A 26,222-nucleotide genomic window follows, 5' to 3' on the forward strand; every position below is an offset into this window, starting at 1 on the left:
TTTTGAAAGCAATAGAATTTTAACTAAATTCGCTTACGTATGACGGAGTATGCAAACAAAATGCATATTTTCTTTAGGCGTTCGTATAAGTTGTTTGGAACGATTCGTATACGAATTAGAATTTTAATCGTTCAAAATATGTCTCTTGGTGATTTGTAGTACTCGCTCTGTGTGGTCTGGATCAGTGCCAGATTGAGAAAATGATGAATGAAGTTAATGAGACACGAGTACAGCACTCGAAGCTCAAATAGTGCCAAAAAAGCGTGACGCAGCAAATCGCCAATAGGACAGTTCTGGGTTCGATGCCCGGTTAGAGAGATATCGCTCCATAAACAACGCCCCTCAAGTGGGCTAATATATTTGGGACTTGACATACAGATCTAGATGGCGCTAGTGTGTACCTCAATTAATTCGACGACACACGACAGGGGCATAAAAATCAATAATGTTCTGCCTCAGTGGTGCTCGTTCTGTTGATAAAAAGGAATCTACCTACTTAATGCTAAATGAATACAGTACGTACTTAATCCTACCCTGCGAACAAGTTCTAACTAGACTTTAAAATCTAGAAAACAAACAATATGTAGATCGCAGCAACGCATAGTCACTAATCCGAATGAGAATGAAAGTAAAATGCATCAATTTATTCTCAGAAGGGTTGATTTTCAGTTTCAATAATATTAATGAAAATAAAGTAAATGACAAATAGGTATGTTGGTACTTACCCTTTCAGTAGCATGTCTCACATCCCTGTATTAGCAGTAGTTCGGTTGTTAGTCCGGTTGACCCAACTACTGAAACTTTTCAGTTGCGAACCTAGATGAAAGCTACAAACCTAATTTCAGCTGGAGCAGAGAAGTTCATACATTTTTAACGCCGGCTTCTACTATGTCGATTGCACTGAATATTTTAGTGCCGCGGGCAACAATAAGTACGTCTGTCCATCAGTGTGTATCGAAGCAGAACCGATGCCAGTAGATTACGGTCGGTAAAAAGAGCGATTTATTATAGCCAGCTGTCCCCGCGCTAACCTTGACTTTCTATTTTCGGTTTTTGAGGGCTGAACATAATTATTTAATTAAGCCCACTTAACATTTTTATTACAAGTCACCTTCGCGAAATTGAAGATTTGTTTTTATCTTATGATATGACGTAATAAAGAGAGCATGTAAGAAACATGAATTATATCACGAATCACTATAAAAAATCCGACAGCACTCCATACTGTAATGCAATTAGGTATGTAAAGATAACTGATTTTTTTATATCTAAAAGTCGGAGTTCACGTGAGTCAAGTAATCTAAGTAGGTACAACAGCACTTAGTAAACGAGTGTGAAAAAAATTATCAGTGAAAGTTATGATGGGTTCACTACAAATGGCATTTCCATTTCACATTCTATTTCTAAACAAGAAAAGCTAGTGGCTAATTTAAAAATTGTTTTATTATTTATCACGTATTACATAAATGTCGATTCAAAACATATCTAATAGGTCATTAGCTATGTGACGGCCTCATTACAGCTCAGAAAAACAGAGATTAATATCTAAATCAATAGATAGCGCATCTCGAATTAATCTTGTGGAATGATAGTTTGCTTACAGATACAAACAAAATGCAAGACACCTAAAAACACGAATAATTATCAGCTATCGACATAACTGCTTCTTTACAATTCAGATATAGCCTACTTGATGAACTGTCGTGAGCGGTGTAGACGAATGCGTAAAGTACGGAAATATCTCCATAAAACAATAGCTCAAGTTTGGCAGAAGAGGCGTTGCGTCGGCGGCGCCTACTTTCACCGCAGCACGAGCGGCAGCCTACAATCCCAGGAAGTCGCCTAAATAAAGCTCGGTTTGTTATTTACATACACAATAATTTATTGTTTCTTACAATTTAGTGAAGCTAAAATACAAGTTGTTGATTGATTACAATTTGAATAAGCTTTAAATTTGAAATATCTCCCAGAGTTACCAAGTGACAAGCTTCTCCGTACACGCGAGGACAGGGTGGCTAGCAGGACAGGACGTTCGTGAAAATCACAACGCAGATATCCTTACAACCACAATATATATTAGATAAAATTATAATATAAAGATCGCCATATTGAAAAAAATCTAGATTAATCGTAACTTATCATCTTATGAGATACACTGTAATTTATACTGAATGTTGTAACTATTGGAGCGTTTTCCAACATTATAAAATATTGTGGATGAAAGAAAACTGACCGTATCAATTAATGTCAGTCTGCTTAGTAGCACGCTACATTAACTAACTTAAAAAAGTTGTTTTTCTAGTAAAAAAAATTAACACTCACTCGACTCCCGTCAACGAGCTCATTTTGTAATACCACTTACTTACATTACCCAAAATGTTCTTAACACTTATGAGCTTTACTTACATTTCATCGACAAAATTCCTAAGTGACCGGACAAGTGGTAAGCAAGGAACGCTCCATTTCCTAAACATATGGCTATTGTACAGTTTCACAATGCAATTTAGATCTAGTTAAAGTACAAATTCTTTAGGAAATACATAAATTCAAATGTAAATTTAACTAACCCTCAACTAAATGAGTTGTATGACATCTACTGACACATCAATGTTAACAGAAAGTAATTTTGCTCTTATAGAAAATGTCCTTATTAGATAAAACAGAAACTATATTTGCACATGTGTACCGTGTTTACTTAGATGCAATAATTCCAGTTTAAAATTATAGGAAATGACTTGAAGTTAGATTGATTCTAAGGTGACATTGAATATTTATACAATTATCGGTAAATTTGGGTCATGGGGGGAATTCAAAAAACAGGGAGCAGGAACGGGGAGGGGTTAGAGCCCGGGCTGTGGCGATGTGTATGTTGCTGTCCACCATTGACTCATCACATGGCATACTTCCTTGTCCACTCGCGGGCTAGTTCATTGTACTTTTCTCTGTCCGTTTTGTAGATCCTAGCGATTTCTGGCACCAATGGGTCATCTGGGTTTGGATCGCATAGCAGTGAGCAGATTGAGAGCAACACTGTAAATAGAGGAAATTATATTTAAACAGTTGATAAAAAAATTATACTTGTATGAATTCAATTATAGCCAAATATAATTATTTCAAAATATTAGTAATAATTACCTTTGGATATGGTGAGTGCCGGAGACCACTGTGAGCGCAGAATGTCGAGGCAAATGGAACCATTACTGTTTATGTTGGGATGGTAAATACGTGTTGTGAATGCAACTTTTGGTGGTTTGAACGGGTAATCTGTTGGAAAATGTATGGTGAGGAAGAATACGCCTCCTTGATAGGGACTGTCAACCTGGAATAACAAACAACACAACATGTAAACTTGCATTTCGAAGACCTAAATTATAACGGAGGAAGTAATGTAGTGCATATATGTAAATAAAAATTTACAATGTTATCTCAGATAAGAGTAAAGTATTGATGTCATGACAATCAACAATCAGTTTATCTACACATTATTCCCAGCAGGTCAAATGATAAAAACTAAAATATTATTTCATCCTATTGCAATAAAAAAGTTAAGCCTATAACAATATGAATAATAAGGGTAATTACACTCAACAAGTAATAGATTGTAGCGGTATGCAACAAACTTGCTGATTTTAGAAAAAAAACTAGGTCATATTACTGACAAAACAATGCAAAGTAGGACACAATAGCGACACTGATGCATTATGATGCACTGATTGTTATGTTACATAAATAAGAATACAATTAGAACTTTATTTCTTATTGGATTGATGTTTTTGGTAAAGCAGTTTATGTAGGAAATATAAATGGTAACCTGCTTATAAGATCAGTAGCAAACAAAATTAGCAGACATGAAAATATTGTAATGTTTATCTGTATATCATGTTGGCTGCTAACCAAAATAATGAGAGCAATGACACCACATACATGTGTCTGAACTTCAAAGTTAATAATAATTCAAATTTTCAAATTTGAATTGTTTCTAAGGTTAATTGAATTTAAAAGGACAAAATCAATAATTGGAATCAGATAATTACATTGATCTTCATGGCAAGTACTAATTTCCATAAAGCAATACTTAAGGAAATACAGCCTAGTAAAATACTAAATGTTGTTTCATAATTAGTGCAGTTATATTCAAACATTTTTACAGCAGCCTGAAATTTTATGCCTTGGGTGGTAACCTCTTTAAATCAATGTTTTTTTAATCCTCATTTCATACTGTCTGCTGGTGAGCAACTCACAAAAGCTTGTGATGCCTTACATTGAGTATAGCTGACTAAGACAGTGAAGTTTGCTTATTTTTAGAAGTAAAACCTGGAATGCAAGTGGAAAATAAATAAAATCACTTACTGGACCCATAATTGTGGCTTGCCAGTGGAAAACTGAAAATAAGGAGAAGATCACATTAGAACCTTTTACAGGGTCATTGACTCAAACATGTCATTGTCCTATTAGATACTAAACAAGGTGAATTTTCTTTGAAACATGCAGCAAAACAATGCATTCAAATTAAAAACTTGTTAATTTACTGAAATTAAATGCATAACTTGATTAATCAAGTTGTTACAATTTATATAATTATTAAACTATAATAAGAACCGTGTTGTACTAATGGGTGTAGTCAATGAATCAAACTAGAAATTTGAAATCCATTAGTTTCATACAGTTAACAACACTGTTGATACCCTTACATTTGGACTGATTACATCTGTAATATGCACAATTTCCATGATGTTTCCATTCGACGTCGTTTCTCAGTATTATTATTATACGACACAATGAGTCACAAAAAAGTAGTAGGTAGATCAATAGGTACTTACGATCTTCACCGTGTGGGCCTGCAGAACATTGTGCTGGGGGGTCTCTGCCGAGGTCTTGTAATTCCTAGACAATAAAACAAACCATCTGTAGGTATTCATACGACACAATACAGAGTTCGTCATGTCACATCATCACTTAGAAAATAAACTGGTGTTCATCGTCTGTCTCAAAACAAAGAACATGATGCGTGCGTTTGTCACAAAATTCGACCACGAGTTTCCAGCGAGGATACCATCACGTCACAGACATCCCACCATACAAGAAAACCTCAAAATTGGCACATAATTCCGACATTTTATGTACGCCGTGTGCACAAATTGTCACCTACATTATCCAGTAAAGCACCGTTATTCTTAACTTTTAACTCGTATTATTCGATCGATTTCTTCTAATCTTTGGAGTAAAACCATCACGCACACGGAAATATCCAGAAGAAAATTCAATAATAGGTATTCACAATGACGAAACATTCACTATTGAAGTCTTGACGCATATTTTATAGCACACTCATTTCAATACGTGAAATCCTTTCAAATAAACAAACGAGATATTAATACGTACCCTATTAATTCGTTTTAACGCCATTTGATTATTTTATGATGGAATAAATCGGCTTTCAACTAGACGAAACTGTGAGCCAAGGACCTTTGATTAGAGATTGCAAGATGGCTCCCCGTCTAAACGCAAAAGTACCACCCTAGTCGTTTTATGTAATATTAACTTCAATAACTAATTTACACAACTATAAACTTTAAATGCTTATGAAAAAAATAAGAATAACTTATAATATTATACAGTAAGAATTAAAATACGACGCAGTCTATACTAAAATTAGCACACTATCTGCGAACAGAGAACAACGAACAGGAAAATCGACCATTTATGAAGAGCGTTCAACAATGGTATACTTTTTATTTCTTGTCGTTGGTCATAGAGATATTTGTTAAAATAAGTATTTTTAACGTCTATAACATTTAGATAATTGAATTTTACCTATCACTCATTAAAAATCAATCATAAAGTTCATTTATAATGCTAAAAGAAGTCAATTTATATGAAAAAAATTAAGTTAATTATTTATACCCTATTTTGTTAATGGCAACATTATACAATCTCGGAAATGACGTCACATACGTATGAGGAAATGTATGAGGCGCTATTTTTGGATAAAGTAGGTACAATAGCTATTTTCACGCACATTTTTGCAATTTGAAACTTCCCCAGGTAATGTGGGTCAAGTAAATCATGGAAAAGATCTTTTACAAAATTCTAGAAACACATTAAAATAATGGTGTGTTAGATGAGGTAGGAACAGTCTGTGTACTACAGAATGATCTGTGTAAGTAATGAGGATTTTTAAACTGGAATAAATTATTAATGAATTATTACAATAAAGAAAAAAGTACTACGTTTATCTAATAATAAAGCCATATTTATCTTAATGGTATGTATGTGAAATATTAATGTTTTTATGATAGTAGATAACTTAGAATAAATTCCTCTATGTGTAGGATAGATAGAAGTACCTCCATGGGATGGGATAGACAGATATAAAATTTAGTCCAGTATAACCATAAAGTAACTATTTTGTTTTCATGTTTCTCATAAAATACAACCACGTACCTAGCCTAAATCCTAAAGCCTATTTATTGCTAAAAAAACATTATCTAAGAAGAGAAGTACGTAAGTACTAGTTTTTGCCCGCGGCTTCACCCGCGTGAAATTTAGTTTGTCATAAATTATAGCCTATATGCATAGAGGAATTAACGACTAATTCCTCTACTATGCCTATATGTTATTCTGTTCTGGGTTATAAACAATAATACTGTAAAGTTTCATCAAAATCTGTTCTGTAGTTTTTGCGTGAAAGAGTAACAAACATCCAGACATCCACCAAACTTTCGCATTGTCAATATTAGTAGGAAAATTAGCTTACAAAAAATTAATTAAAGTATTTAAAAAAATGTTTAATTCCAAGACACGACACTCTACACTATTAGGAAACTAATTGTTGTCGTTGGTTTGGTTTTGGTTCCGTCGCATAACTTCCTGGCGGGAAAGTTAAGAGTGATTTTTCAGCTGTTGTGTTTCATTTTGTAAAATTTGTATATCCAACTATTACGGTCAATCTGGGTAACTATTGCCATCAGTATAACATTGGCTATCAGTGCCCCGATTACGCTAATTTTTAACGTCTCCAATACAGAGCCCCGATTACGGTAATTTTTAACGTCAACAATCCAGACACGCTTCTCGATTCTGCGATACGATTGGTCGTTCAACAGCGTACGTCAGTTGTTTTGACCAATCGTATCGCAGAATCAGAAACGCGTCTGGATTGTAGACGTTATAAAAGTTACCGTAATCGGGGCTCAGACGTGCTTCTTAGATTTCTTCGATTCTGCGATACGGATTTGTCAAAATAGCTGACGTCCGGGCACGTTGAAGATGATAATTTTTAGCGTAATCGGGGCCCAGATTAGAAGTGTTCTCTTTCTTCACCTTGATTTTAGTTATTTCAACTAAGTATGATAAGCTTTAATGAAAATTCAAAGCGCTACATCATAACTGAAATAAACTAAGGCCTAAGGAAATCTACCTAATTCAATATCATTTAACATTATTTCATGCATGCAGTTATATATTTTCATTTATTTTACAAAAAAAAAAATTGGCTGTATGCATGAAATCCGAAGCCGTAAACTTGCATTAAAAAAAAACATGACATTCATTAATGACGTTGACGTTTTGTTTTGTTGAAAAAAAAAAAACAGTTTTGCTTTTTCTGTCAATGAGGTACGACGTCAGTGGTGGTTTTTGTGGGTGTCGAATATTCGAAAAGTAAATGGTGCTGTGATTTTCAATTGTTATTATTAACTTTAATTTATAAAATAATGTGAAATGCTCTGATGAGAAGCTGTAATATAACGAAAAGATGTATTAAAGTTTAAATTAATTGTGGTTAAAACAGAATTAATAGTTCCAAAAATTTTAAAATGAGTCTAACTATGACCAAAAAAGTTAGTGAATGCCAAGCGGAGACTGTACAGTTTATGCCTATAGAAAAAGTAAGTAATTATCCTTTGTTATTAGTTACCTAGTGTACTGCATAAAGAAATACATTATGTTGCAGTATTTTACCAGTATGACACTAATTCCATGTAGCCTACATGGTACATGATGTAGGTCAGCTGTAAGAAGAGATTGTTGTTCTGGTTGTTCACTATCACTCCTCAGCTTTAAATCTTATAAATATTGAGTAGGTAATATGGGGCCTAGCCCATCTTTTTATGAAGATGGGTTTTTCCATAACTGCCAGGTGATTGCAGTCAGAAGAGACCTTGTCATTGCCTAAAAGATTTTATTTAAATTACTGTACACAATTAAATGTGTATATTAAGCTTAAGCATTTGCTAGAATAATGTGTTAAAGAGCTGGTAGAACCATAAAATAATGAGATTTGTAGAACAATAGGTCTGTCTTTTTTGTGTTTTATTTATCTTGATAACTTACATTCATTAACTTTTTACTTTCTTTCTTCTTAAACCATAATAGAAAACCATACTGAATAGTCAAATAAAGTAATCTTTTATGGACCTGTATAATTAATAATGTCATCAATTAATTACCCAAATATTTTATGTTCTTTAGAAAGAAACAACAAATAAATGCTTAACCAAGCTATTTTTCCCACAGGTAGAAGATGAATGCAGTCCAGAACAGTTTTGTGCAGGCAGCACACTCCTCCGACGGGGTAAAAAACTGGAAGACAACAATAACTTGACAAAAGAGGACCTGGAGTACCTCAACTATAGACAGCTTCTCAAGTACGAGCAAGCTCCGTATTACCTGCAACACAATCCCTTCATCCGGGATGGATATAGAAAATTGTTACCTACAAAACTATGCTGGGAAAGGTAAGTTTACTTTTTTTAATGTCTTTAAGGCTTTCAAGCTTTATCTTGGTGTTACAGGAGTTGCAGCGGTGGAATGAGAGGTGGAAATAATTATAATGTATAGAGCTGATGCAACAAAACTTGCTAAAATATTATTACGGGTTCAAGGGTTGATAGCCTGTGTTAAATATACAGGGTACAATATCTTTGAATGCATTTCTATTTCTTTTCAAAAATAAAGGAATGTTTTCTTGAGTAAAATTTTCTATCTATAATATTAAGAGTACTTTCCCTCCAGGTGGCATTACAAAATTCCACCATGTAGAGTAATATTATTCTTATTGAATTAAACCAACAAAGAAACATTTTAGAGTTGGTGAAGCTTTCTTTAATGATTTTAGTAATTAAGCAAAACAAATGAAGAATTGCAAATTGTCAAACAAAATAGAAATTTAAAATTTACAATTACGCATACAGGTGGATGTTATTGTGACAATTACTACAGCCTTACTTGCATTTACTAAGAATGATGTCACAAATATAAGTTTTTTTAAAATAATGTTGTTACATAAATAGCTGTAATTATGTAAAGTCTTCCACCTCTATTGTTAGGGCATTGGCTAAGTCACAAATTACTGTTAATAATAATATTATTTTCCAAGCTATGTGATTACGTACATATTACGCACGTAATATGTATTCTAATTGGCCTGCGATTATGCCGTTTTTGTGTACATAGGTACCTATTTAGCGAGCTTTCAAGTCTATTATTTATCACTGTAATTATAATTAGTAATAACAGTTGAATTTGAAATTTCTAAATAGATTCAAGCATTTGATTGAATAGGTAGACCAGATTATCTTGAATCTACTGATTCATAGATTTATACATGATGTAGGTACTAATATCGTTTATTAAACAGCTACCTGCATAAACAGCTACAGTTTTCTCGTTCAAGATACCTAGAAGCCGGTTTTTATTTCGTCGCCCCTTTTGACATCATCCACAGGACTTTTGTTTTCATGGGGGTCACTTAAAAATTTGGGATTATGGTGAAAACGGGCTTAAGTGCTCTTAATTTAGGCTCCCCATTGCAGGCGGGAACGTAGAACGCCTGATCTTCTCACTCTATCCTCGGTCAACTCTGGGCCTTAATTAGACTAAGTACTTTTCTAAGTTCATGCGAACGATATTTGCTTGAGCAAGACTTTAACTAGGTATTGCTGCATCTAGTAATTAGATTGTAGATCTATCTATCCTTGACGTGTCTCCATCATCAAATGCACTTTTGTAAAGATAGATGGTTCTCGATTGGAACGCTATAATTTCAATTCTAGTGGAAAAAAACGATCGCGAAACCTCTATGATACTTATAGTGAACTTCATTAGTACCTTCGAGCATACTGAAATGGCGTATTTGGAGTGTAACGGAATAATTATGTTACAGTATATCACCGTGTAACACCGATACTTACACATTGGTGTTGTGTGTAATACACACATATGAATTAGTGTGCGTATACAGATTTCCTAATGTCTCACTTTCTAGAACATGATAATTAAAGTTCTAGGTGCCTTTATGTAAGGAAATGACAACATCATTGGAATGAGAACACCCTGTGTTTGCGTAGTGGTTTTCCTTTACGAGTTGTATAAAAAACACGAATACTATAACACATAGGTACTATACCTACGTCCAAAGCTGCAACGTGCAGTCGTAACAGTTTCGCTGAGAATCAATAACACAGCATTATGTTCAGCAATGCACCTCTACGCATGAAATGATTAATGATTTTATTAGATGTCCTTTTGTTTTTCTTTGTTAACACGATATTAATTTATAAACCCAACGAACACATTAATAATTGTGGACATTCTTTCTTATAAAAGAGTAAAGTGGTTTTATATACACCAGCCCCTTTCCATCACCGGGGAACCAGACGCAGGCTAGCGTACCATCCCTACATTGTCGACATTCCACCAGCTCGCACTAAGCGTTTCGACGACTCCTTTATAATGCGAACAGCTAGGGACTGGAATTCGCTGCCTGCTGCTGTATTTCCTGAACACTATAATCCGGGCGTTTTCAAGGCGAGAGTGAATAGGCACTTACAGGGCAGATATGTACCATCCTAGACTGCATCTCACTTAACACCAGGTGCGATTGCGGTCAAATACCTGCCTTGGCAAGCATAAAAAAAAAAAAAAAAAAAAAATATTCTAAGAAAATACATTTTTAATGTTCTCCCATACTTATAATAATGTTGAAATGCTCTAAATCTGCTCCTTATTATTTTATGATGCTCTACATTTTAGAAGTCCAACATTTTTCTACTACAAAAAAATCAATATAATGAGAATTTATTAGTTAAAAAGAAAATTCCCGAAAAGCCTAAACCTAAACTAACAATGCAGTCACAGAAACCGTTGTTAACTACAAAGGCATAGCAAAAACACTCGCCCGTATTCACAAACGATGCTTGCTTAAGTGAAGTAGCAAATCGAACGCACAGCTTTGAATAGAGCTCTGTGATTGGTTCGTGTGTCACCCTGTGCGTCCACGCGCATTGTGAGACCTCATAGTAACGTTTAAGAATACGGGCGTATCTCCATTTTGTGAGATCCAGCATTGGCCCATGACTTAGGCTGGTTTTAGTAACACGCGGACTGTCAGTGCGGATCGCTCCGCACAGCCGATCTGTATGAACTGCTAGGGAGCGAGCGGTTCCTCCGGACCGCATTACTCTAAAACGCTCCCTAGAAGTTTATACAGATTGGCCGTGCGGAGCGGGTCCGCACCGGACGTGACACTAAAACCAGCCTTTCTGATACATTTCTTGCAGCATATTCTGGTGGACGAACGAGACGATGAACATATGGACGCACATATTCGGCTTCTTCTTGCTGCTGTTCCTCACCATCAACGATCTCGTCATCATCAACATCCACGCCACGGTCACAGACAAGATTGTAGCTGGGATACTGTTTTCTTGTTTTCTGGTAAGAAGACTGAATTCTACTTCGTATGTAAGCTTTGACAAAAGAAATACCTCCTTCTTAGGTTTTGCTTTGTAGGATTTACAATCTCGTGAATCATAGCCCGGCTGATTAAAGATGGACAGCTCTTCATGCTTAATAGTTAATTGCCTAAAAATACCTACCATTAAGTAGGCATCATTTTATTTACATAAAGGCCAAAAAAGAACAGTTTCTACTTTTATCCTTTAAACAAGGTTCACAACAGTCCATAAGAGATATGTGAGAATTGCGTAAGATAAACCATACATAGGTGCTATTTATTTTGCCTCAAACTTATCACAAAGTCTAACAGTGTTAGAAGACGTATTCTCCAACCATATACCATATTTAGCCGTCACTGTAGCGCAACAAAGTGACGTGTCTGTTATGAAATGAGCGGGACCACCATTGGTCCACACTTCGAAAGTCTGCGCTCGGATGACCGACCTGCTTTCCTCAGTGAAAGTATAATTTAAAACAATTTTAATGACCATCGATGCTGATTGTTGCCACCTAGAAATGTGCCATTTTGCATATATCTAAGTATAGCAAATATTCAGGTACATACCCTTTAACCTACAGTAATTGTGCCATAGTTATAATTGCTTACACTTCTAGCTCTATACAATGTAACATAAATGCTGCACACCATTTTAGAAGTGCTGTAGAATTATTTTGTCTCTATCCTATCTGAAAGTTCTCCACTTTTTTGTATTTTTTGTTGACAAATACGAGAGATGCTTGTTTTCTAAGCAGTATGGATTAATACAATTATTATTTATTATCTCTAGGTAAGCAGTTAGCTGTAGAACAGTGAAACTGGTTCTAGAACTTAACTTTAACTTTGACAGAGTTTTAGTCTTAAACCTTTACTATTAAGATTATTTAAGATCGTGTTTAAGGTTTGTATTTACAACTTGCGTCCTTGACTTCCACTCTGTTTGCATGTTATGTAATTTTCGTAACCGGCTTACTTAAATTGTTTGAAGAAGGTATGTCATAAATTCCTAGATGTGTAATAATGCGCTTGACCTACTAATGATTACAACAATAATGTAAATGGGATATTATTAAGAATGGACACAGTGAAGTTATTTTTAACTTTGCTTAGTTTGGAACTGGATGGCGCAGTGTAGAACAAAGAAAGAAAGTTGTCATTTGTAAAGTACAAAAACTTTTCTTTTAATAGTTGTTCCACAGTTAGGTCTACCAAAGTTTCGATAGCTAACGTGAAGTGGACAGCACATCTGACATTTTAAATTTTTAGTTGCAAAATAGCATCGATGCGCGTCGCAATAAGCGTTTATTACGCCATTTTTTATCGATTTTATGTGATAAGCCCATACTTGTCGTCTAAAATCATCGATAAGATTTTATCACGGCGCGCATCCTTGCCCGGCAGGTGTGATATAGGCGGCTTCCTCGTTGATAAAAAAATATACACCTGCATAATAAGTTGCCAGTGCTAAGCTTAACATTCGCTTTCGTTGTGAGAAATGTCAAGTCCTTGCTTTCACTGCTATTGAACTTCATTCAACGTACGAGACATCATATAATTTCTAAGAACATTTGACACACAATTTTAGACTTTGATTTATGCTAGATGAAATTCATTTTAAAATAGGTACTACTTTAGTATGTAATATTCAGCATGGTTGTTTATAAATAGAAAGGTTTCTAATGTTTCTATTCTACTGAGTTTGATTTTTTAAAGTTAGTGCGGCTGACCAAAGAAAGAAATGAAAGTTGTTTTGAGCACTGTTTATGCGAAAAGACAATATCTTTGCATACTACCTTTTACCAGCGGGATCGCCTGAATTTTGGTCTGTCACAGAAAGTTCAAAAATCTTTACCTAAAGCTTGATAAATAATGAGTTTTCATGGCTAATATGAGATTAAATTCCCATAAAAACTTTTATCTTCATTTCATGTTTTAGTTTACCTAAGGTACGACACACGAAACGGTAGGTTACTCTACGGTACCTAGTAGCTCATCTCCTTCTCCAAGGTCCAAGATGGTTCAGAAGTTTAGGCGTGAAAAGGTATAGAAACCTTTCTATGTACCTACATAGTGAGTTCTCTTCGCATGCCTAACATTTAATTCAGCCACAAGTCGTCCATTGCATTGGTGAACACATGCCTCCTAGAATGATGGCTTGGAAGGGGCAGATGGTTTCAGCCAAATGATGTCCACTGGTTATAATATTGGTGGATGTATAATAAATTCATTTTGTTGTTTCAGATATGCATGGCTCTATCGGCTCTCTACCACACGTTTTCGTGTCGTTCCGAGAACGATTACAATACGTTCCTAATGTACGACCTCTTCGGGATCGCGCTATCATTGCTTGCGATATACACCTCGGGGGTCTACTACGCATTCTGGTGTCATTCTGTAAGTACAGTCACATGTCTACAATATAGATGACTTTATGCCGTCGTAATAAGGTTTAAGTTTCAATTAAAATAAGGTAACGAAAACGGTATTGCGCTTGCGCATAGAAACTGCCAGCGACTTCTCTCGCGTGTTTCGGTTCGTCATAGAAAGACACGATACACGCGGAACACGCGTGTTTCCAAAACCTATATAAGGATGTAAACATCCTATCGCCCGTATTCACAAACATAACTATGACTTGAGGTCTCAAAGTGCGCGTGGACGCACAGGGTGACACATGAACCAATCACAGAGCTCTATTCAGCGCTGTTCGTTCGATTTGCTGCTTTATTTAAGCAAACATCGTTTGTGAATACGGGCGTATGTTATTTCTTGGTTCACAAACTATCTCTATACCAAATTGGTTTACGCTTTAAAGCATAACAGACTAACACCCGTATTCACAAACATTACTATGAGGTCTCTCACTCAAAAACCTTGAGTGGTGGAGTGACACGTATCAATTATAGAGCTCTATTCGACGCTGTGCGTTCGACTTCGCATAGCGTTGCTGCTTCTCTTAAGCAAGCATCGTTTGTGAATATGGGTGTAAGTAGCACCTATTACAGTGATATCATATTACACTGGTCGCTCCGAAAAACGAATACCTTCTCGGAGCGAAGTAACTGTTAGGTACTATACTAACGCCATACAAAAAACGCCGGAGCTAACGCCTTTCAAAATTACAACTGTCACGATTTCCCACTAGTCTAGGCTAGGGAGGCTGTCATTATGTAAGTACTATACACGCCAGTATTGCGCTTGCGATAGATAATCTTCGCGGTATGTGGCCACGTTGAGTATGGAACGGTTAGTTTCTCTGCAATCACGATACTCTCTGAATTTATAATTCTGCTTAAGAATTTGCTCAGAAACTTGGTTATACGGAAAGGGTAATAAATGAGGACGTTTACAACTGCAATTAGATCATGCATAAATATGTAAAACTACCGGATAATCCATTAATATTTGATAATACATTTAATGTCAATAGAATTAAATGTTAAATGCCATTTTATTGCGTCTCTACATATTTCAAAGTCAACTAGGTACAAAAATCGCTAAGGTACCGTCTCAAAACAAATGCGCTCACAAACTACCATCGAATTTTGGAAAAGAAAAGAACCTAACATAATATCTAAGTATATCTGTGATAAACACTATTATAAACTCTACATTGTCATTATCTCAAATGAATATTGCATAAATTATGATATGACAATAAACCATGGATTAATATGGTCATCACTCGTAATCTTCTAGAACTTACGAGTACGTAGTGGCATTAGCAAGAGTACCTAATGTCGTCCGAAATGTCAAAGGGCCACATTAGGCCACACTTAATTAAGTAGTAGTGGCACGCTGAGTAGGATGAATGGATTCACATGGGTGGTCTATATTGAAGTAGATTAATTATTTATAGTTACTAGCTTTCCGCCCGCGGCTTCGCCCGCGTGGAAATTTGTCTGTCACAGAAAAACTTTATCGCGGCGCCCCTGTTTAAAAAACCGGGATAAAAACTATCCTATGTACTTTCCCGGGACTCAAACTATATCTATGCCAAATTTCATCAAAATCGGTTCAGTGGTTTAGGCGTGAAAGCAAGACAGACAGACAGAGTTACCTACTTTCGCATTTATAATATTAGTATAGATTTGTGTTACTTGCGTCCAAATATTTGTAATACGAAAGAGATTTGCAAATACATTTTGAGTTGGACCAATTTATCCCATATCTGGCCATTAACTTAAGAAGATATTATCCAGACTGCAAGTCGATATGGGTATACTTTTAATCAACATAATAGATTTATAATATCGTTTCCTGTTTTTGTTCCCATCATTACATAATAATTATGCAAAATATGCCTACAATATTCAATATTAATTAACGAATTAATTAGAAACACGTTATCAACAAACAAATGTCGACAAACTTTACTTGCAATTCTTTTGTCATGTTATTCTTTTATTTACTTAACTGTAGGCTTTTTAGTCGCAAGAGAAAGTATAAAAATTGTTACTTACCGGTTACGTTTCGTGCGCCTATTTTATGTAAAAATATTTTACTTTCTTGCTGATTAAGTTTAATTATTTGTCCAATGTAATTAATTGCTTTCTTTTTAATTACATCTTTACTTACAGACGAAATACCCAGGTACCTATTTGTGTGATAACTTGTCAAACAATTCAATTTTTTCCTAACTTTATTAATAGATCAATATGATCGGAATACTTTTTATTAATTTTATTGTATGTACTATAAAAGTCATTTTTTTCGACGCTTTATTACTTATACGCACGAACGACCCTAAGGTCTGTCATATCAATCAAAGTCTAGACACCTAAAGACAGGATTTGACCTACATTTCCCAGATTGGGGATGGGAAGACAGATGTTCCCATATTTGTCCCTTAATCTTCCTTTACGACATCCACGTGGATAGTAGGACCACTACTCTACTTTGTCTAAACCACAATACTTTCCAAAGAATGTAAATTTTACGTAAAACATAGTTATAACAGTGAATCTAACGGCAGCCTTTATAGCCCTTCCATTAACGCAGTGTGCCAATCTGCGGGGTTACTCCGAAAAACGCTATGAAGTTTCGAATGTTGCTATCCCTCTCACGCAAAGCGAGATGGCGGTATGAGCGACGGTGACGGATAGACTCGACACTACGTAAACAGCGTTTTGGAGTAGCCCTGCTTTAACAGGGGACTTTCACTTAGCTGCGCCGGCGCATCTGACATTGCCCCTCACCCGAATCAATTCTTGTCTGTTGAATGACGACATGTAGTTTTCTTTCAAAACCGGTTTACCGGCGTAACGGACACAAACTATAGTTAATAGTAAAGTCCGATGTAGAGACTTGTCGGGCTAGTCATTTGGCGAATTAAGTAGGTATAAGTATTTTTAGAAACTGACCTTTGTAACTCCAAATTTATTTTTGGCAGTTTTGTAGAGTTAGCTTTTTTTTAATCGGTTTTTTTATTTCTGTAACATGCAATTTCAGCCTTTTAATGATTTAGTAATTTATTTGTTAACCAGAATCCAACAATATTATAAAAATGTGAAAGTTTTTAGGATGGTGGATAGATGTTTGTTCTTCTTTCACGCAAATACTACCGAACGGATTTGATGAAACTTTACCGTATAATTGTTTAACATTTCAAACTCTTTTTAGCATTTTAATTTTCTTTAAGCTTCTGATTGATCAACCTCGCAATTTCGCCACATATACTTAGTACGTAAAAAATACATGGTGAAAGTAGTTTCTTTCTACCTACTCCTTGCGGCTTTGTCCGCGTGGGTTTCAATCTGTCGCAAAAAGTCTCCGTGTCCGTCCAAATCGATTCCAAATGTGCAATCGATTAAATTTTAGGAATGCATTTAACGATAGCAATTTTGTAATCGAAGACAGCAAGGCCATGGTCAGCGATCTATTGATCGCATGTTAATAAGCCAGGCCTTCATGTATCCTTTCATTACTTGTTATCTTTACCTGAATGCAAACGTCCAATGCGATAAACTAGTCGATTAGATAAAGATAATTTGTGGATTATAAACAAAACTGTGCTAATTTTTACGCAGTTTTCTGACCATGAGATAACGAATTAAAATTTTAATTACTTATTACAATAATTTCAATAGTTATGAGCTCTTTGGAATCGTGGTAGGGACTTAGATTAATAAAACGGTAGGGAAGTGAACATTGATGAGATAATATTGTTCTACAAAAAATAGTTTTATTAGAGCACCAGAATCACTTCATTCCGTATCTAATAAGTTTCTTTTACATCTTGTTTATAAACTTTTTCTTTGAAACAATTGACAAATCTATACTAATATTATAAATGCGAAAGTAACTGTCTGTATCTCTTTCACGCCTAAACCACTGAACCGATTTTGATGAAATTTGGCATAGAGATAGTTTGAGTCCCGGGAAAGGACATAGGATAGATTTTATCCCGGTTTTTGAAACAGGGACGCGCGCGATAAAGTTTTTCTGTGACAGACAAAATTCCACGAGGGCGAAGCCGCGGGCGGAAAGCTAGTATCTCATAAACCCGCGACTTCATCTTAACCGGCCGAGTGGATTATTTCTTCAACATTAATCCTTAAATCCTAACCACAATCGAGCAAGCCCATTTGGGTCGAAGGAAAGATCCCAGCCCAGACCACTAGACCTTCGAAGTTCTGGGTTTCTTAATAGAGGTTTAAACTGTTAATCGATGCGATCAATCAGTATGCGTGCACGCAGCTCGATGACAAACATTACGAAATGAAGCGACACTGACCTTAGCACGTGGTACGCATTACATTTCTTTATTCAATTAGTACTGCTGCACCACATGAAACTGTGTACTTGACACAGCAGTTTGCTCACTTGATTGGATTTAGTTTAATTGTGTACCTACCTACTAGGTAAGAAGCAATGTTACAAAGAGGGCACGGGATCTGAGTCTTTTAAAATATAATAATTTCCCAGACTATTTAATCTTAAGACCCGTTAATTTTTTAGTTCGCTGTTCAATAAAAAAATTGTTACTTTACATTTAAAGAGTTTTATTTTAATGTTCAACACATAAAACTGACATGGCTGTTTTAAATAACATTGTATCAACCCAGTGTGGTTTTTACTAGCAGGAAGGTACATGTAGGTACTTACTTGACTATTTCAACAAGACTTTCCAGTTCAGCAATAATGTTAGACAATTTCACAATCGATGTTCGAAGGCCTTCTTGCAAATATAGAGGACTCGTAATTTTACTTTACCTGCATGAAAAAGAATGTCGAATAACTTTATTGATAAAATATAGTTTTTTGTGTATTTTTTCACTTTCTTGAGTAAATAAACAGCGCTAATATTAATTACATCAATCAGGAAAATGTTTTAATCATCTGGTCTCATGAATGCCCTAACTTTATAACTAAAAACGATCTAAGCGTGGCGTACCTACTTTATTACATACATGCTATAAAACTACATTTTACCAAGTTGTTGAAATAGAAATTCCTTATCAGCAGCCCACGAAATTACTATGTATTGCAAACATGTGTAATTCAAAGTCAAAATTCCGTTATTTGCATGGACTATTAAAAATTATTAAATAAGGACTACACATAAAACAGAGAACGGGCAGCATCGCTTTCTGATAAACATTAATCTTTTAAAACTGCGATATCCAACACGCCTGCCTGCTGAAGGTGGCTCATAGTCCAGGAGTGGACTGTAAAGGGCTGTTGATAATGATGATTATTAAAAATAGTTACGAATCGTTCAATATTAAAAAAAGACTAATAAAAAATCTAAATTTTGCTCATTGAGTTATAATGTACTACATTTTGCTCTTATGGAGCTCATAATCATTTTACCCTACCAGCGCTTCGAGCCCAAAATTTAACTTAAAATGGACAGTTTGACACCATTCTCCAATAATTCGAAATCACAACTTTTCTAAAAAGACACTTCATTCTGGTCTTTAAAACTTAATTAATTTGAAATTACCTGTAAATTAAGATTTTTGGTTGCGTTGTAATTGAAAAAAGTAGTTTAATTGCGTTGACAAAATAGTGACGTCAAACTCTATGGGAGATTTTCGTTTTGACAGTTTTAAAAAGTACGTCAATTGATTGGTGGTTTCAACACGTCTATTCTCTGTATTCCAGGAGCTGAAAACCTTTTACTTGACATCAGTGACGCTGATCTTCATCCTGGCGATGGTGCTTCAGATCCCGCGACTGAATGTGCCTTACTTGGTGAAGATGTGCGTGTTCATAGGATGGGCCGCCTATGGCGTGCTGCCTACGCTGCACTGGACTTATGCTATGGGAGGATTTGAGAATCCTATGGTCCAGGTGAGATATATTGTTTTAAACTTTCATGGTCACTAACATAATAATAATTATTGACGGGATTGCTAAGGTACATGGTAGTAATCCTGTCAATAATAATTATTATCCAAGTGAGATGGTTAAATAAATCCTGAAAATTGTCGTTATAGTAATAGTCCCGTTAAATCTCGTTCTGAGTGCTGAGTGTTAAGGCATCTCCATCGTCTTGAGTGGCTCGGCCAAATGAGCCGCTCATTTGCCTGCGCATGCTCAAGTGACAAGAGCCCTCATTGGGCTATCGTTTTAGTGCTCATCAGAGGGCCTAGTGTGAGTTCACATCAAACGCACTAAAAAAAATAATTAAATGTATGACGGATTGTACAGCGCCCCTTGCGGAAACGTTCAAGAACTAAAATTTTCATACATATTTTTAACGCGCTCACTAGTGAGAAAGTTTGATCTAAACTCAAACTTAGCCCACAGTTGGCGCCATTGTAGAGTACTGTCATAATTTTTCTAGTGGCGCCAACTGCAATGGTAGGTAGGATGTAACAATCTGAAATGGTAGGAGGACTATCGCACTTGCATTCAAGATGGCGCCATAAGGTAGAGTACTGTCATAATTTTTCTAGTGGCGCCAACTGCAATGGTAGGTAGGATGTAATGTAACAATCTGAAATGGTAGGAGGACTATCGCACTTGCATTCAAGATGGCGCCACTGTAGAGTAAATTTCAGACTCGCCAGTGGTGCCAACTATGCAACTGTTGTATAAAAATGATAGCCCTCATTATGATCAAATCGAACGAATGAGGGTGCTAAGGTTTTAAGACGAGTCATTTTAAGGAGCGTAGCAGTGCCTTTTACTGAGAGTGAAAAATACATTTTTTAAGACGTTTTTAAATTATTTAACTGTTACTAAAATGTTTTTTTTTTTACATTTCAGATGTTCTTCCCTAGAGTTATAGGGATGTACATCATAAGTGGGACAGCTTTCGTGATATATGCCTTCAAGGTAAGTAATCAATTTATGTTTATCGTTCAGTGCTTTAAAAAAATCTCAGTCTCTAAATATTTGAAATCCTGTGACGTCATTAAACACGTTAATAAAACTATACACAACATCCCATACTATTATAGTTAGTAAGGGCGCGTGTTACGTGACGTCACACTCGCCTAATTCCATAAAAAGTTAAAGCCTGTATTTGTATTTTATTTCCAGTCCAATTTCACATTTTACTTTGATTTAAGTACTTTATAATACATCTAATTTTTTAAAATAATTTGAAAAATTCGAACTGCCTAATGTAGGAAACAAACGAACGGAACCACTCGAAGATCGAGAGTTGACTCTTAACGCCAAAAAAATTTTATAATTTCTTTTGTTTGATATAAACGTCATGAATCTACACCATAAAGCAGGCTACACAATAACGGACTTTATCTCGTTAACTTTAAAAGTAATTTTCCACAGGTGCCAGAGCGCTGGTTCCCGGGGCAAGTCGACTACATCGGGCACTCGCACCAGTGGTGGCACGTGCTCGTGCTGGGCGCGCTGTACTACTGGCACAACTCCGGCATGATGTACGTGCAGTACCGCATGAACCACGGCTGCGCGAATACTATGCGCATATTCTAAACCTTATCACCTTGGCTTAAGATTCAAAATTAGTATCCATGTCTCGTCCAATAACGGCTATTTTACCTTGACTTCAGCTTGTCGTAGGCGCGTCACTACATACGCTCGCCGCGCGTTCTAAATTCAATTTCAAAAACGTCGCGCGACTACACTAATTGCAAACTTAAGTCTTGTTGCCTTGTCTTAAGACCCAAAACAAATGCACTCGCACCAGTGGTGGTGATACAAGCGCTGTACTACTGGCACAACTCCGGCATGATGTACGTGCAGTACCGCATGAACCACGGCTGCGCGAATACTATGCGCATATTCTAAGCTAGAATGGACCTTATTGCAGTGTCTTAAGACTCAAAATTAGTATCCATGTCTCGTCCAATAACGGCTATTTTACCTTGACTTCAGCTTGTCGTAGGCGCGTCACTACATACGCTCGCCGCGCGTTCTAAATTCAATTTCAAAAACGTCGCGCGATTACACTAATTGCCTCGTACCCAAAACAAATGCACTCGCACCAGTTGTGGTGACACAAGCGCTGTACTACTGGCACAACTCCGGCATGATGTACGTGCAGTACCGCATGAACCACGGCTGCGCCAACACCATGCGCATATTCTAAACCTTATCACCTTGGCTTAAGATTCAAAATTAGTAACAATGTCTCGTTCAATAACGGCTATTTTACCTTGACTTCAGCTTGTCGTAGGCGCGTCACACTACGTTCGCCGCGCGTTCCAAATTCAAAAACGTCGCGCGACAACACTAATTGCAAACTTAAATTTTATTGCATTGTAATAAGACCCAAAACAAATGCACTCGCATCAGTGGTGGCACGTGCTCGTGCTGGGCGCGCTGTACTACTGGCACAACTCCGGCATGATGTACGTGCAGTACCGCATGAACCACGGCTGCGCGAATACTATGCGCATATTCTAAACCTTATCACCTTGGCTTAAGATTCAAAATTAGTATCCATGTCTCGTCCAATAACGGCTATTTTACCTTGACTTCAGCTTGTCGTAAGCGCGTCACACTACGCTCGCCGCGCGTTCTAAAATTCAATTTCAAAAACGTCGCGCGACAACACTAATTACAAACTTAAGTCTTGTTGCCTTGTCTTAAGACCCAAAACAAATGCACTCGCACCAGTAGTGGTGCCACAAGCGCTGTACTACTGGCACAACTCCGGCATGATGTACGTGCAGTACCGCATGAACCACGGCTGCGCGAATACTATGCGCATATTCTAAACCTTATCACCTTGTGTTAAGATCCAAAATTAGTAAATTGCTTGCCGTAAGCGGCGTAACCAAGCGGTCCTAAAGTACGCTCGCCGTGCGTTCTAAAATCAAAAAACGTCTTTGCCAACACTAAGCGCATATTCTAAGCTAGAATGGACCTTATTGCAGTGTCTTAAGACTCAAAATTAGTATCCATGTCTCGTCCAATAACGGCTATTTTACCTTGACTTCAGCTTGTCGTAGGCGCGTCACTACATACGCTCGCCGCGCGTTCTAAATTCAATTTCAAAAACGTCGCGCGACAACCTATGTCTTGTTGCCTTTTCTTAAGACCCAAAACAAATGCACTCGCACCAGTTGTGGTGACACAAGCGCTGTACTACTGGCACAACTCCGGCATGATGTACGTGCAGTATTGCATGAACCACGGCTGCGCGAATACTATGCGCATATTCTAAACCTTATCGTCTTGTGTTAAGATCCAAAATTAGTAAATTGCTTGCCGTGAGCGGCGTAACCAAGCGGTCCTAAAGTACGCTCGCCGTGCGTTCTAAAATCAAAAAACGTCTTTGCCAACACTAAGCGCATATTCTAAGCTAGAATCAACCTTATTGCAGTGTCTTAAGATCCAGAATGAATTAATAATATAGCTATTTTACCCTGTCTCCGGCTCGCCGCGCGTTCTAAATTCAAAAACGTCGATCGTCATCGTCATGAACCACGTATGCGCCAACACCATGCGCGTATTCTAATCCTTATTGCCATCTAATAAGATTCAGAATTAATATTCATTATTCTAAACTAAAATGGATCTTATTGTCTTGTCTTAAGACCCAATGCAGTGGTGTCAACGTACTTGTGCTCTACTCGTACAGAGTAAATACAAATGAGTAGGTTATCTTCATAGAAACGCACCGAGCGCGGTTTGTATGTGAGCGCGCCTATACGTATGCGGCGCGCACGCACACACTGACAAAATTCGGCGCAACTCCCCGCTAATCCACGATAAATTTCTCTACTCGTAGTTCTGATTTGGTAGGTATTGCTCAAAAAATCTTTAGCTAAAGATGTTTTAAAATAAAAGGTGATCTTCACTTTTTCTTCGTCTACTGTTTTAAGAGGTTGCTGTGTGGAATTAAGACCCAAGAAGTTAGATTTCTCTCTATTACTATTCTAAAGGGAAAAAAAATGGGTTGTGTGCTCAGAAGTGATGCTCCCAAAGGCTCAAAGTTGGCTTGTTATGACGTATACTATTCTTGGCTCTTTCATGGTGTAGATAGGTTAACATTATTCCACATTATATGTAATACAAAGACGTACTTAAATATTGTAATGTTACTGTATGGACTTACAGTTTACACGAGCTACATCTGACAGTATTAATAAAACTATGTTACACAAAGTCTCAAGAATTGAGAAAATTGAAGTTTTTGTCGGTATATCCTGGCAGCTCTGCATATTAGGACACTGAAAAACGTTTATAAAGTTCTATAGCTCGTGTAAACATAGTTAAATAAAAATAATTGAGAGTTAAATGACTTGAATAAAGTTGCCTTAGTGTAGTTACCCTATTTATGAACTAGATAAATATTAATAGGATAAACAATATTGTTTAAGATTATGTAGTTTCATATCTTAATATATTTATTAATTGCTCATTTACTTGTTACTTATATACATTTTCTCTGTTATTGGAGTATGTTTTAATTGCATTTATTATTGCTAAATCTGTGATTTATCGAATTTCGTTTGTTTTTACTTGTTTTATCTTACAAAATTTTATTCTTTATATTGTGTTGGGACTGGGTTATAGGTATTATTATGAAAATGGTTGAAATTATACAATTTTATTGATCGTAATGTGTTTTAATATTTTTTTTATATATCTTACGATTATTGATAATTTTGGATTTAAAGTAAATCTTACATAAACGCATCGCTCCACCACTTCGGGAGATAATACACGGATTTTTGAAATGAAATATTGGTAAACCATGAACATTCACATACTCCCGGAGTCCCGCCGAGAAAGTTTGTTTAGTGACATCTATCGGATAGTAGCAAGGATAAAAAGTACGTCTGCTCGATGATAGATGTCGCTGTACGCTGCTTTTTTATTTTTGTCAGCGCTCAACAGATGGCGTTAATAGACCTACAAACGGAGCCAGTAGTCGAGCGCGCGAAAAATCTAGGTATTAATTTGATAGAATTTATAAAATGTTGATTTTTTGAATACACAATATCAGGTACAAGGCCATTTTGAAGAATAATTAATTATTTCTGCTTTTAAAAACATGCGTTGCACAGTTCTTATGTTTGAAATGCTAGATAGAAGAATTTTTTTTGGAAAATTGGAAATGAAAGAACAATGTTTCAGGAGGACACGTAATGCCACAATGTACCTACTGTCATACATGGCTGTACATAAACTGTAAAATTTTAATTTAAGTCAATCAATTTAGTATGATAAGGTATTGTTTATTTATTTATTTTTTTAAGTTTTTGTTCTAGAGAAGTTGTGTGTTGGAATAATGATTATGCCCCTTGGTACGTGTAACCCCTTTGTGGTTTTACCTGCCATTTCTCTAAATCAGAGTTTTTCAACCTTTTTCATGACGCGACCCCCCTAGTATGAAAAAATATTTTGCAAATATTTTGCGACCGCTCGTTTTTTTTTCGTGCATTTTGTAATGTTACAAACAAAGGTGTTGTAGGAATAGAATATTTAAATCCATACAACATTTATGCATTTGTGTAACTAGATTTCGGATAAATCTATCTTAATAACTTAACTGTTTTTTTTACTGAGGTAGTTTTTACGACCTCTCGCGACCCCCCTATAGAGGCTTGGCGACCCCCCAGGGGTCGCGACCCACAGGTTTAAAAACACTGCTCTAAATGATATCTACCGCAATTGCTGACCGCTAACATGCTGTTATGATAATATGCACAAACTTCATCTACTTTACAAATAGTAACGTCCCTCCCACCTACACAATAAATTACACAAACATTTATTCCCAACGAAAGCTTTTTTAAACATCACTCATTCCGGGCGGATTAACTGTGATGCGACGAAAAAGGTTACCTATCCATTTTCCAGTACGTTGGGTCAACACTGACTCCATTCATCGGTGCAATGAAAATATTGGCCGTTTATCTTTTGTTCGCGAACTCCCAGCGATGAGCGGCGGAGTGTGCTGACATCGTGTACGTAGAGTCAGTAAGCCCACCTCACGAGACTGACAAAGCTAATAAGTAGAGTTACCAATGGCACTTAAGAAGCTTAACACTCTGTCAAGTACCTGATGAGTTTTGATTAATATCTAAGTACA

The 26,222-nt window shown here is 36.3% G+C and overlaps 2 protein-coding genes across 2 annotated transcripts; one reads left to right on the forward strand and one right to left on the reverse strand.

The window, feature by feature from the left end:
* Window positions 1-1,425: 1,425 nt before the first annotated feature.
* On the reverse strand, window positions 1,426-5,701 carry LOC135072640 (ubiquitin-conjugating enzyme E2-17 kDa). The gene is made up of 5 exons (XM_063966645.1): window positions 5,383-5,701; window positions 4,821-4,884; window positions 4,351-4,382; window positions 3,136-3,319; window positions 1,426-3,030 (listed from the first exon to the last, which is right to left on the reverse strand). The coding sequence occupies exons 1-5, from the start codon at window positions 5,404-5,406 to the stop codon at window positions 2,891-2,893; spliced, it is 444 nt and encodes a 147-aa protein (XP_063822715.1). The 5' UTR covers window positions 5,407-5,701; the 3' UTR covers window positions 1,426-2,890.
* Window positions 5,702-7,611: 1,910 nt separating this feature from the next.
* LOC135072639 (progestin and adipoQ receptor family member 3) lies at window positions 7,612-24,742 on the forward strand. Its single transcript, XM_063966644.1, has 7 exons — window positions 7,612-7,889; window positions 8,518-8,738; window positions 11,562-11,718; window positions 13,979-14,131; window positions 19,847-20,035; window positions 20,957-21,025; window positions 21,485-24,742. The coding sequence occupies exons 1-7, from the start codon at window positions 7,818-7,820 to the stop codon at window positions 21,647-21,649; spliced, it is 1,026 nt and encodes a 341-aa protein (XP_063822714.1). The 5' UTR covers window positions 7,612-7,817; the 3' UTR covers window positions 21,650-24,742.
* The last annotated feature ends 1,480 nt before the right edge of the window (window positions 24,743-26,222 follow it).

Source organism: Ostrinia nubilalis, chromosome 6 (genome assembly GCF_963855985.1).
Source record: "Ostrinia nubilalis chromosome 6, ilOstNubi1.1, whole genome shotgun sequence".
Lineage (NCBI taxonomy): Eukaryota > Metazoa > Arthropoda > Insecta > Lepidoptera > Crambidae > Ostrinia > Ostrinia nubilalis.